General features: G+C 41.6%; 3 protein-coding genes across 3 annotated transcripts; 1 reads left to right on the plus strand and 2 right to left on the minus strand. All coding sequences in view use genetic code 11, as the record gives it.

Moving 5' to 3' along the window:
- Positions 1-842: 842 nt before the first annotated feature.
- On the plus strand, positions 843-2,721 carry EGR_04741 (hypothetical protein; the record flags this gene model as incomplete). The annotated part of the gene is made up of 4 exons (XM_024493990.1): positions 843-1,045; positions 1,086-1,242; positions 2,100-2,288; positions 2,662-2,721. The coding sequence occupies 4 exons, from the start codon at positions 843-845 to the stop codon at positions 2,719-2,721; spliced, it is 609 nt and encodes a 202-aa protein (XP_024351555.1).
- Positions 2,722-4,652: 1,931 nt separating this feature from the next.
- EGR_04742 (Nuclear migration protein nudC) lies at positions 4,653-8,030 on the minus strand (the record flags this gene model as incomplete). Its single annotated transcript, XM_024493991.1, has 8 exons — positions 4,653-4,967; positions 5,871-5,987; positions 6,303-6,598; positions 7,002-7,119; positions 7,158-7,395; positions 7,461-7,781; positions 7,828-7,898; positions 7,935-8,030. 8 exons carry the CDS (start codon positions 8,028-8,030, stop codon positions 4,653-4,655), a joined length of 1,572 nt encoding a protein of 523 aa, XP_024351556.1.
- A 150-nt stretch (positions 8,031-8,180) lies between these two features.
- Positions 8,181-11,053, minus strand: EGR_04743 (Isopentenyl-diphosphate Delta-isomerase; the record flags this gene model as incomplete). Its single annotated transcript, XM_024493992.1, has 5 exons — positions 8,181-8,337; positions 9,336-9,458; positions 10,356-10,516; positions 10,596-10,826; positions 10,859-11,053. The coding sequence occupies 5 exons, from the start codon at positions 11,051-11,053 to the stop codon at positions 8,181-8,183; spliced, it is 867 nt and encodes a 288-aa protein (XP_024351557.1).
- Positions 11,054-13,136: the final 2,083 nt, after the last annotated feature.

The following is a 13,136-nucleotide window of genomic DNA, read 5'->3' on the forward strand; positions in this document are numbered from 1 at the left end:
GTACTCTTTCAGTTTCCTTCAGTTACCCTTCGTCATAAAAACGTGCAATTTGGTGGACAGTTTTTCACCATATTTTAATTCTAGCCTTAAGAAGACGTAGCACAATTTAGTTGTTTGAATGTTTACATAGGGAAAGACATTACGTTAAAAAATAATCTGAAGATGCGTTCGCTTTTCCGTATACAGTAGTTACAATGCTTTGTAGCTAGCTGTTTTAGTGCTCGAGCAATTTTGCGCAATTTAGGTTTTTTTTGCAATTCTCTTCACGTCCTATAAGATGGTTAATGGGCTTTCGAGTTTTGCCCTTTTATCAAAATAATGTGCTCATTTACCCCCCAAATCTAACCCATTCTTTAAACTGCCCAATTAATCTCAAAATATTTTCACGATTTCAAAAGTAGAAGCCTAAATTGCAATGTTACTTTACAGAATTATCGAAGTCAACAGGCTATTGATGGTTTTCGCAACTCTACTAGCGTTAAAATTCGATGGGCTACAGTCTGCATTTCGAGTTTCGGATGTCGTAGTTTACAATTCTGCAATTCAAAAGCCTTTACTTGCTATTGGTATCGTGATTTGTGCAATAAAATCGTCAATTGTTTACCCCAAATTCCTTAAATAATCATGGCAACATAAACATGAGTAACCAACTCTTGACCATGCGTCAGCAAAATCAGGCGTATTGCTTTTGTTGTAGTCATTCAAAGCCTGACTAATGCGACCACTAATTCCCTTGGTTACGTAATAAATTCTCTCAATGGCGTTTCCTACTGGTCACCAAGCTGGGAACACGCCCTATTCTACTGCATAAATACACGCAGCACCCCACGGGAGTCGAACCAATGGTTAGAACGACGGTGATGCAGGCGCGCTACGATTCGCCCATTAGTGCCATATCCTCCATTTGCACATGCGAAAGCTGCATCAACGACTACCTGTACGTGTACGAGAAGAGGAATGTGGCCGGTCTGCTCTCGTTGCCCGTCTCCTCGGCCGAGGTGAGCAAGGAGGTGGGTGAAGACTTCTACTTCTGGCTGCAGCAGAAGTAAGGAGGGTTCTATTGTTTCACATCTCGCAAATTTAAGTATTCACATAGTGTGGATCGGGACGTTTTACCGCCTCTTCGTCTATCCCACCAATCTGGCCTGGCGCCTCCAACCCTTCGATTCGCCCTCCGAGGTGCCTTCCAACAACTGTATTTGGGGCGTCACTGAGTCGGCGAAAGTTCGCTTCACCTGCACTGTAAGTGGATTAAGGTGAACAAATTGCACTTTTAAAAATTTATTTAAAAGGTCTTTGAAACAAACGACTTAGCCACTTTGGCTTACCCATCCCTCCACTTAAATTTAGGGTTGTTAAATGATACAAGATACTCCACATTCAGTGATCACTTCCGGTACTTTTGGAGAACTACATTCTATTAGGTGGTCATAGACACTGCCTTGGTAACGGCTCATGCTGAAAGCTCCTAGTCAAGCCAAGCCGCCCACACGATCTTAGCTGTTTCTGAGAGTCTGCCCATCCTATTTGCATTTTTTTCCGTTTTAATACGGACAAATCGGCGTTTAAATTCATCTCTGTAAGTATAACTCTATGTTCTACGTGGTAACGACAGAAAGTTGTCATTAGTTAAATAAACTTCCTACCTCCATTTATCATTACATGCCATTTCACTAAAGCTCTGTTAAACCCTGTGAACACCACTTTTCCTTTTTACGTTTCCTCCTAGTCCTGAAACCTATACCTTCGTGCCCTTCAGCAAATTCCCGCATTTTTATTGCGTTATCAAGACAAACTCCTCTACTGTTTCTAAAATCATTAATTAACAGACGTTTGTTTAGATTGACATTGTCAAGCCCAAAAATTCCAGATTTCTGTGTTCTTATTGTAGTTTCGCCATGCCTGGCATTTTATAAATTTCTCAGGAATGAATTGTTTCAGCAACAATCGTATGCCCTGGAGGAGATATAAGCGCATAAGATGGCGCAACTACAGTCCGGTAACTAAAGCAACACTTAATTATTTTTTGTAATCATCATGATGTATCAGAATACAGTGATTCAATTCACTCACGCAACTGATTATTGGCACGTCTAAAGGATTGCAGGAAGGTGTGGACCTCGATATCCGCCCTGGCCTCTTTTGCCCTCTGTGTGGAGCTGGAGGGAGGTCAGCCTAGGTGGAACCTCTGGTTCTCCCTCCACGGTCAGACCTGTTCCAATTGTGTCGCTCTCGGTTGCGCGCCCAAGCCTCACTACGGCACGTGGTACCCCCACGAGGTGTTCCGGGTAAGCGTCTTTGAACTCATCCAAATGTAATCGTCATATCTGTTTTCTGTGCATCACCTATAGTCCTAGCCCACTCTTCACTTCTGCATTTCCGTCAGCTTAACAATGAATTCTGTTGTACATATTTTCAGCTCGGCTAAATTATGCGCATTGGAAGCATGAGCAGAAGTAAATCGGCATTCTAACACTGTTTTAAGTACTCATGGAGGGATTTAGGATATTAAAGCCGTCCGATCACTTAAAATGTCACATAATTTTCAGTTATTTCAATATACTAAGCCGCCTGCGCTGCTCCAGTGTCAGTTTAACTGACTAATAGGATGAGACCAGCCGAAATCTACACTAGTATCAAGTTTTCTCCATCCTTTTACAGGTGATGAAGAACGTTCACTGCAAAATCGAAAAAGAAGTGCTCTCCCAGATGAAAAATTAGAAATATCCGCAGCAACAAAATTAGGAAATTCGGTTTCACTAGCTGCTTTCAGACACCAGAATCCATGATGCGCAATGTCGTCCGAAACTTGAGCTATTTTATTAAATAATCAGGAAGGTTTACAAATGGCGCAGTGATTTGTAAAGTTCATACAGATTTGTTATACGTATAAAAGACAATAAAGACCACCCTCTTGCCTGCTTGCTTGTGTCAAGTCCACTTTTGCCTTTCAGTGTCAAGATCACATAATGTTACAGTGATTGCAACTTACAGACTCCGTGTTTCCAGGCCTGCTCACACTGTAAATGAAAAGCTAGCTTACTAGTAAAGTAAACACAGAATCCGTACAATAGCTTAAAAAAATCGAGCAATCAAAACTTAGAGATCACAGAGGTGATGCCGTATTTGCCTAAGGCTAAATACAACACATTTCTCGAGACAGAGTAAACTTTTCTGGATAATGCTACTTTGGAAGTCAGTGGGATTTCGCAATGATTCTTCTCCTTTGCCGTAATGATTCTCTGCCTTCGGTTGTTTTGATATGTTAAATCACATATCTAAATGAGATCTAAATCGTACTCTGGGTAAGCATCACTTCACCTTACAAGAAAATACTTGAAAGCATATAAGGGCATCCTACGAATGAGGTGCACGGCATCTCAGATACAAAACAATTTTCTTATTGTTTTGAATCTATTTGAGATTTCCATTCTTTTTGGAAACAAATACTCCGCCCCTAAACATGATCTCCTTGCCATTTGGCTACCGCTACAAAAGGATACCAGAGAAGCTTTTTTTCGTCAAAGCCAAATCGCCCCAAGGGCAATCTTTTGCAAAATCCATTAAAAAAAAACATTTCCTTTCATGGGTGCGCCATCAAACCGTATAGTATTTACCACAATAAAAATCACCCCCTCTAATCCCTTCAACTCTCTCGAAGTTTTACATCGCCAGAACATACACTGAAAAGCGATAAATTGTAGCAGCCTGTGTATTCGTTGCAGTCGTAATAAGGGATCCTAATGTGGATGATTTATTGCTAACGTAGACAAGGGCTGGAAGGTCATAGGCATGACCGAAGGACCATGCGGCTAGGTAATAGCGCTTCCTGAGAAGCTCCAACTGCCTGGGTGGTTAAAAAACCGTCAAATCATTGCATTACCTTGAATGAAGCAGCAACACCTGCCTCACTGAACTCATTATCGACTTTGCCGAGCTGTATTCTTCTTAGTCTTCCCCACTTCACATACAAAAACATCTTCTGGCCACTAAATACTAATAAGCTTCTGCTACACAAACCATTTATTCCTGTTGTCGCGACAGCAGGCAACCCAACCCCATCTTGAGTAACCGAACTCCCCAAAACACATCACAGTTGTGTGTGAATAGTTTTGACAATTTGCCAAGAATTTGTGAAACTTCTTTTAAAAACACAGTTCCACAGACCCCTTGCTCACGTAACATGGAGTGTAACGGGTTCCAGCATCCTTGACTTAAACCCTCCCACCATTTGCCATAAAAGTAACGTCGCCGACAGTTCTGGCCATTTTTAATAAGTGAGACTTTTCCAAGTCGAATGAATCACATCAATGTTGAAAACATACGGACTTAGCGATTCAGTCCCAAATAGAGATAACTGTAGCTTATGATTCGTTAGATTGATAAAGGAAATGCATAAAGCTTGTATCCTGGCTTATTAGCAACTCCGAAACCGACTACTCTATCTAAATAAATAGCATGATTATAAAAATGACCCAGACTAAACCTGCCGTTAAACCTGTTAAGAGAAATTAGCTTTGACAACTCAAGAAGCAAGCACTGGCCCACTCGGTGCAAAATTACTCAACTGAGGAAAAGTATTAAAATGTTTCCACTTTAACGACATAACAAGCATTTGATAATGGTGTCCTGCTCTTTGAGGAATGAAAGAGTCAATCAAACCTGCACTTAGAGAAATCCATCTCAGGATGCGCATCCATGAATTTTTTCAATAACTCCTGCTTCTTCTGCTCATCGGAGGTGGGTTTCCCAAGCTGCTTTTGTCGTTGGTCGTACATCATCTTCTCCACCATGCCCCGTGTCTCTCCGTCTAGGTCACCGAGCTTAGAGTTCTCCGGCTGCACACGCCTTGTGTTGATCTCCGGCTCACCCTTCACCACACACGACCACCAGGACATCTTGTCGACCTTCTCTAGACTCAGCACTATCTCCAATCCGTCATCCAGGGTCCAAGAGGACTCCTCTGTCTGGCATGTGAGAGAAGAGCAGGAAGCAAGTTTTAGAACGAGCATGTATCTTGTGACACTAGGAACTTCAGCGCCCAATTGTGGTCGCAATTGACCGCCCAGGCTCTTCAGTCCCTACAGACTTTGGCCAGTACTTTGGCATTATGGCGTTTCACCCGGATCATTTCTGTTAACAGCCCACCAACCCTCCTCCACGATTATACCGAAGTCCTAAGCAGACTTGCATAGCATATATCGTCTTCAAAGAGGAATCAGGCCATATAAGAGCATACAATATTGAAAGACAAACCTACGCATAACTATTCCAAATGATATAAGTAGCGATTGCAGAACGGGTGGATAAATACTTACAGGGTGAACCTTCTACAGCTGTCTACTTAAACACACTTCATGTGCGGTGGTAATCGTATTATAAATCCGTTAGTCACTCATCGCGCAGTCTTGCAAGAAAACTTTAACACCACTTTGAGTTTATAAACCTATTACCAAAATCTTAAGCAAAGTTTTTAAGTTGAAAAAAAAAATAATGGCCTCGCTGTTGTAACACCGCATTATCTGAAAAATACAAACGAACAAAAACAGAAAAAAATCGTGCATTCCTATGACCAAATTTTCCTAAAGCTTGAATACCCTCTAGCATACAATAGTGTCAACAGTGCAGTTTTTATGCGTATTATGGGAAGCTAAATTATATGCATCATATAATATAAGCACACTAAAATAGGCTAAGAGACGGGCAACACAAGGACAAATTTCTACCGTTCACAATTAAGAAAACAAGTAATGCGAAAGCCTTAGAATTTACCACAAATGAAAAAGTAATACTACTTTCCTGAAATACCATTAGATGTTGCAATTCGGCAAGCGCTCAAAGTCGAATATTGATACAGAAAGCGGTTATACCTTAATTTCATTGTAAAGTTCGCCCTGAAGAATTGGCTCCTGACCCCTGAGTTCGACCTTTAAATGCCTTCGTTTGAATTCTACCACAACGTCGCGGCTTTTAATCCGCCTACCCAACTAAGAATGAAAAAAACCTAAATAAAGCAAATCGCAAGCACTCTTCGGATTTCATCTAGCTCAGTAATTGTAGGTATTATAGAGTGCCCTCGATATAAGTAATGCACGAAAATGAGAACAAACACTAAATAAGTGTACGGTAAGACTTGTCAATAACTGAGGTGTAACAAGTCCCCACATCATGACATAACTAGCCTCAAGCAAATCGAAAAAAAGTTTATTTTAAAGTAGCTTTTGATAGCGGTCAGGAATACCGTTTGGGTTGAGAATCGATAAACTGGAAAAATAAGAAAACAATATTTTGATAAGACCTACCCTAATTGGAATTCTAACTTCCAAGTCTTGAAGAGTCTGAGTCCATCGATAGCGATCAAGATCAGCACCATTTCCATCGTTGGGCTTTAGCTTGCCTTTGTCCTCCTCATCCTCCTCCTCCCCTTCGGCAAGAGGCCCCACTTTAACGGGCTTAATCGGCGCACTCTCCTTACTCTCCTCGTCTCCCTTCGGGCTTAACTTCGCCGACTCCTCTTTCTCCTCTCCCTCCGACTTCATCATCTCTTCCGCCTCTTCGTCGTCCTTTACCTCCTCTATCACCACACCGCTATGAATGTCTGAAATATGAACGTGTGCGAACTTGGTTGGGATCCTATGAGCTTAGCTATGTAAAAACTGGTATCTGATTTGTAAACAAAAGTTGAACCAGCAAATTCAACTGTATCCTACAAGACAAGGACACTGACAGTGCTTTTTGAAGTCCAGTAGATTATATGGATAGGGTTACGTCTCCGAACAGAAAACGGGGTGATAAACCATTGAAATGACTGTTTACTCTGATTTCGTTTTAACTACCTGGATGATTGCTAGACATCTAGGAGATAACTACCGTACACCTGCAGAACAGTACCCAGATTAACATTAACGACCAGGAAACTAGTGAGCAATTTAGTCGGTGGAGCGAGTTAACTCCTTGCTACCAGCTAAAATGTACTTATCGAGACTAGAGACTACCATTACCATTATCAGCGGATTTTCGGAGAGCCTCTTCCGCGCGTTCGGCACGACGACGCTTCTCGCGTTCCTCTTTGGCTTTCATTTCCTCCTTCTCTCGTTTGTGGCGGTTTAGAGCAGCAGTCTACGAAAATAGCTTTAAGAAAGTGTGAGGATGCTTACCTTGTGCTTCTCGAATTGCTCTAGGACGAGTTGCTTTGCATCAGTTATTGCAGCACCGTAGTAGAAGTCCGTTCTGCGGGAAAGGAAGCCGAAAAAGGCATCCAGCATCCCTCTGATACCATCAGGACAGTTCTGTGCAATGTTCAAAAACAAGGCGTCCAATTGATCACTCATATCTACAAAATGAGCAAATTCTGTCACAGTAGACGCGACTAGTTTGCGCATCAACAAAACCCAGCTTGCAAATTATTTAGTTTTATTTCTAAAAAAGGTCAAGCATCCCCATTCCCCGTGATCGCGCACATTGGTTCAGGCATATCTGCAGGAGGATCGCCAAACTCGGCCATAGTTTCACAAATCAAGAATATTGAATCAAGCCAATGATTAATTGTTATGCGAAGCTTCTTCAACTGCGAAATAGAGTCCAAGTTAGACTCGAATAAAGTATCAGCAGTGAATTTTGCACAGAGGAAGTTTTCTTCAACAGATAGCTGTACAGAAACAGTTGAACGTTGGGGTTCTGCATCAACTCTCAGAGAACGAAATGCAATTTCAGCGGCAGATTTGGTTGGAAACGGAACTCGAACCTTTAATGCTTGCTGCATTGTTATTTTGAAGGGCTTTCTGAAAGTTCAGAAGGCCTGACAAAATTAATAAATACAGTATTTACTCTAACTCTATTCGGTCTCTTATGAGAGCCTTCGTAGCCTCGATTTCTTCTCGCACAGTGGCACTTATTCGCTTTTTAGAAAGCAGTTAATTAAAGGAACAACATACTTCTCGCTCTAAGGCTTGTTCAATATGTACGTAAGCAATAATTCCTACGGTCGCGACGCAGGAGACAGCAAATGTTACTCGGGACGCAAATGACATGCAGTTCTAGCAAGAAGATAAAATACGGAAACTTGAAACACCCAATCACTTACGAAAAAATTATTTCTAATCGTATTAAGTCAATTCAATTCCCACAATTTGCTATCTGGATCAAGAGACACACAAATAAACCACACCTCAAGTTAAAGATTAGCCGTTTTTTATTGAGGACGTCAGCGTGTTTTTTGGTCCATTTAGCACAGTTTTACTAACTAGTTGAGAAACAAAAGTATCAAGTGATAATTCACCTATGTAATCAATTAAAGCAAAATTATGAATGTTTGCCCCAAAATTTTGCCTTGCTTGTCTGAAATTACTGAAATAATAAGTAAGATTCCTCATTTACGCCTGTCGATAGTCTTTTCTCATCTTTTATAGATCCAACAGCATGCCGACCTCTAATAATTGCTTCAGCCATTGGATGTACATAAACAAGGCAAATTTATTTCTACGTATTTTAATTTGAGCTTTTTAGTGAAAATAGCAACTGACTAATCGCTTGTCATAGAATGTAGCCTCTGTTAGGAGATGCGACATTTGCCGACTGTACTGTAGGCCCCCTGGTCTCCCTTGAAGTCATGAGGAGTCTCATCGGCATGGCAAAAAGTACATTACTGGCGCACAGAGAGGGCGGTAGTCTAAATGCATGCTCTGTAAGGTATACTACTTAGTAGAAATATAATCGGTGTTTGCAAAATAAACGCCGATTTTAATAAACCGTCGCAGCTTCCCAGTGCCATCAAAGAGGTCTTAACAGGTGGGCTGGGTGATGCCTACCTCCGCAGCGAGAACCCGCACCCCTCACTGCCAAAGAACAGCTAAACCCCCCCCCCCATCTCATTTAAGGCTTCAAGTATGGACTCTAGGCTGAACCACCAGTCGTAAGTGGCTTCACATCTACGCCCGCACACCCACCATTATGGGCCCCCAGGAGAGGTAAAAAGTTGCGTCGACAACACATCGGTATTGCAAAGCGATCCTCCACACCACATAGCCTCTACGATGTATAGATACATTGAATGTCGTTTCTGGTGACCACAAAAAAAAAAAAAACAAAACAAAAAACCGATTTAAGGACGCAATCGGGCATTTACTCATATATAGTAGGGCGGACGCGCCACATGAATGCCTCGATCGCGCAGGGCCGCCACAAGATCCTCCACAGTTAGCGTGACACGCTTCTCCACCTTTCCCGACGCTGAGGGCTTAGACTGGGCTGGACAAAAGACAAATAGGTGCGCACGCATCAAACAATTGTGTAATAGATGCCGTATATCGATCGATAGCAAGAGAATTATACCAAACCCAACAGTTTTTACAACAGCAAACATGTGCTGACCCTGTTTAGTATCAATACTCTGCTCTATATATGTAAATCTCAAAAGCGAATGAAAAAAATTATACAAGAAAGTATTCTGACCACCATAGCTAACGTAAGCAACGAGTGTAACATGGACGCTGCAGATGTACCTTGTGGTTTATTATCCTCTGGAGGCGCAAGAGCATTGCCCGCCTCTTTCGAAGCAGAAGGAGTGCCGGCTTTGGTGAGAAGACCGGTGTTTTGGGCATTTGAGAGCTTCCAGTGTACCATGGTGTCGGAAAGAATGTCGGAAAGGAACTTTTCGGCGGCTAGACTAACCAAACGGGCTAATCGGGCGTCTCCTTCGCCCGCCTCTAGACGCACCCCAGCGGACTCCAACAGGAGTATAGACACACGATCGGGTATCTATCAATATAGGGAAGAAAATTACTAGCAAACACATTAACGTACCGTGGGTTGGATATGTTCTAAGCGAGTATACAGCTCATTCAAAAGATCAGGCTCATTGCTATTCTGGTTGGTTGCATCGTCTACGGATGACGAACTGCCAATTAAAGAGGCGCCACGACGCACTGGTGCTCCAGACCCGCCCAGTGTCATTCTCTAGAACAAAAACCAAAGTAAATGATCCTCTCACGTTGTTGGTGAAGTCAAAAAGTAACTATAAGTTGGGACAATATATTCCCAATAATAAACAAGGTAATGAGGAAGTAAAATATGTATGCGTAGATTAAGATAATCACATTGATTATTTCAGTTCAAAAATGTCAGTTCGGTCCCACAGTTCGCCAACGGCCTGGAGTGAATGAGGTGGTGATAAGGATACTTTAGCTTCTGCCCACTGCCACATCTTTCTAAGGTATCCGAGGCGCACGATTTTCCGGAACCATGGCGTATAGCAGCAGGGCTCTTTTTCAACCAAGGATTCGAGAGAAACGAGGTCCAACCAAGCGGTCGCAGCAACCTCATCGACATCGGGGGCCATGTAGGAACAATCGACTGACAGATTTGGAGGAAGAATGCTGGCCAGAAGGTAATCCACTTCCCTCTCGCACCACATATTGTCCTCGGGCTCATTGGAAGCCGAGTAAATAATGCGCGTCAAAAAATGAATATCCTCAATGGATAAACATCTAGTAATATCAATCCCAAGTTCATGATTTGCCTAAAATAAGGGGAACAAATACATTTTAACAAAGGAGATGGGAGCATTCAAACGCACAAAGTACCTGTAAGAAGCTAACCTTACGTCGGGCCGCACGTTTAACACCGAGAGCGTTCGCCTCCTCAGTTTCACCATCATAATTAACGCAGGGGTGACTACAACAGCTATTAGTCCATAATAATGGAAACGTGAGCTTCGACGTAGAACGTTGTTGTACCAAAAGCTCCAATGAACCAGCAGTTGAAGGTGATGCGCGAAATATGAACAAACTAAATGCCCGATGTAATAAGCCACCTTTGTAGTGACAATTCTAGGAACTTGGAAAGTGAGAAACCGGAAAACCTTTTTTGAAGCTGTGAATAGAACACGATCAAAATTGTCCACAACAAGGCATTCATCCTTAGTCATATGCTCATGCTGGATTTGATATTTGTCCACGGTTGAAGCATAGCATCTTGGCAAGTTGAGCACATAAAATATGTCTGTAAAGACAGAAGATGACAGTCTCCACAACAAAGTTTGTGCTACACTGAACATCAGAACCCACCGTCCTAAAATATAACACATTCTAATCAAAGTATTTCTAAGCATAAGATATTGGATCAACCATAGGAGACCTCAGTCAAATGCTAAGTTACAGCCAGTATTCAAACAAGCCAAGAAACAAGAAAGATGCACTAGAACAAGTAAATGTCCTCATATTTTAACTCGACCACAGAGAACACTAACGTAGTAAATTACAAAAGACACCTATAACCAATGCCTATAGAAAACAACAAAATACAGGCATTTCATGAATGAAACTATTGATGCTCTAACGCGGTATGTAAGACATCGCATAGAAATTCCATTGAGCATCATAATGAAGCCGCGCAGCACTTTCGCAGATGCCTCGAGCAACTAAAAAACATAAAAGCTTATGTAAAAACAGTGTCAAAGCAGACGAATTCTCCTAAGCTACTGTAAATCATAAAAAAGCAGATCAACTATGTCGGACAGCAACACCCCAAACCACCAGAGCACCAGTGTCCACCGGCGATTCGACAAGAGTTGAAACAGCCGCGCACTCGCATTGTAGATCCAAACGTTCAATGAGTGAACTTTAAACACAGCCTAACAAAATTCCAAATAGAATTAAAGCACAATTAACTTGCTTTTGAAGAGTTTTTATTATCCCAACTTTTTGGGGAAAGAGCGTGAGTGCCACTAAAATTTTGCGCATTTTGATAACCAAGACAATTATAAATGCAAACCAAAAAGTTAAACGAAGTATTCACCACTTAAACTCAAAATAATGGCTCTTAAATTTACTGCGGATACCACTTTTAGGGCATTATCTGTCTACAACTTACCTATTTTTACTTGTTATAATTATCGCCTGCCCATGTTGCCCACTAACAAGCCATTGAATTTACCAATGCGGTTATTGTATATTGTAGCGTCCCGAGACTCCCTGAAGACGAAAGAAGACACAACACTCGTGCAGAATATATGTATTCAGCACGGAGAAGGTGTCTGGGCTGTTGGCATGGCCCAAAAGGCCAACCCATCCAGCGAGGTACAAGGGGGCTAGCTCAAAGTACAAAAGTGGCGCCTCACCAGAACCGAGGGACAAACCACTATCGTATTACAATATAGTATTTACTTTTATGCTGAACCAAGGGAACACATTGGTCCTCGTAGTTGGCCATTTTGTGGGAAGCCATGATAGCCCGGCTGTGCTTGTATCCTCCTACCCCGCTGCTACACAACACTGGTAGTAATATTTTCAGAGTAGTTGTAAGCGTTTTTGTGACTATAGAAAAACTTGACTGCCCTTTTTAGAATATGACGTGATTTTGTTTTTTGTGTGAAAAGAATTGAGTAGACCTTGGGTTCCCCAAATATTTGTGCGGTTTTATTAATATGAACTTGTTGCCGTAATCGCGTGAGCTAGGCCCAATTACATGCTTTAAGCAAGTGCTCCAAAACCCCATATTTCGAACATTTTATTTTGGTTTAATTGTACACGCGTGATTACAACTAGGTTCATGGTTATCTGTCGCAAAGTTTACCCTTTTGGTATTTTTAACGTCTCATCCAAAAAAAGCATCTTCGGCAAATAAGTTTGTAATTTGCGTTAAAAGTATTTTTGGAATGTTGCCGAAATCTTTGCAACCTTCTACCTCCTATCTTGCCTCTGGTTTTGTCTTTCGATTAATGCCTATTACATCGCTAAGTATAAATAAAGGCTATTGTCCTATTTGCATCACAATCAATTCTACGTAGGCTTTATATCATCTTTAAAGCTGGTACCACACTCCCCTCTTAGTTTCACGGTAATAAAGTGTTTGTTTCTCTTTGTATTTCCAACTTGGGATCTCAAACCAGTCATGCTAAACTATATTGTTGAGCTATGTTTATTCGTTGCTTGAATTAAGCCGCATATCATCTTATAAGCCATTTCATATCATTTTTTGCTCCAGCAAACCTAATGGCGGCCCTACACCTTATATTACCAATGCTGAAACCACTTTCACGATGTGTAATCACAAAGACATTTTGTTCCTTCCGCAATTTCACTCGTGTCAACAGTGACGCGTGTAAAAGAACCTTTTACATGGAAACCTACGGATGTCAA

This window comes from Echinococcus granulosus (genome assembly GCF_000524195.1).
Source record: "Echinococcus granulosus chromosome Unknown EG_S00031, whole genome shotgun sequence".
NCBI lineage: Eukaryota > Metazoa > Platyhelminthes > Cestoda > Cyclophyllidea > Taeniidae > Echinococcus > Echinococcus granulosus.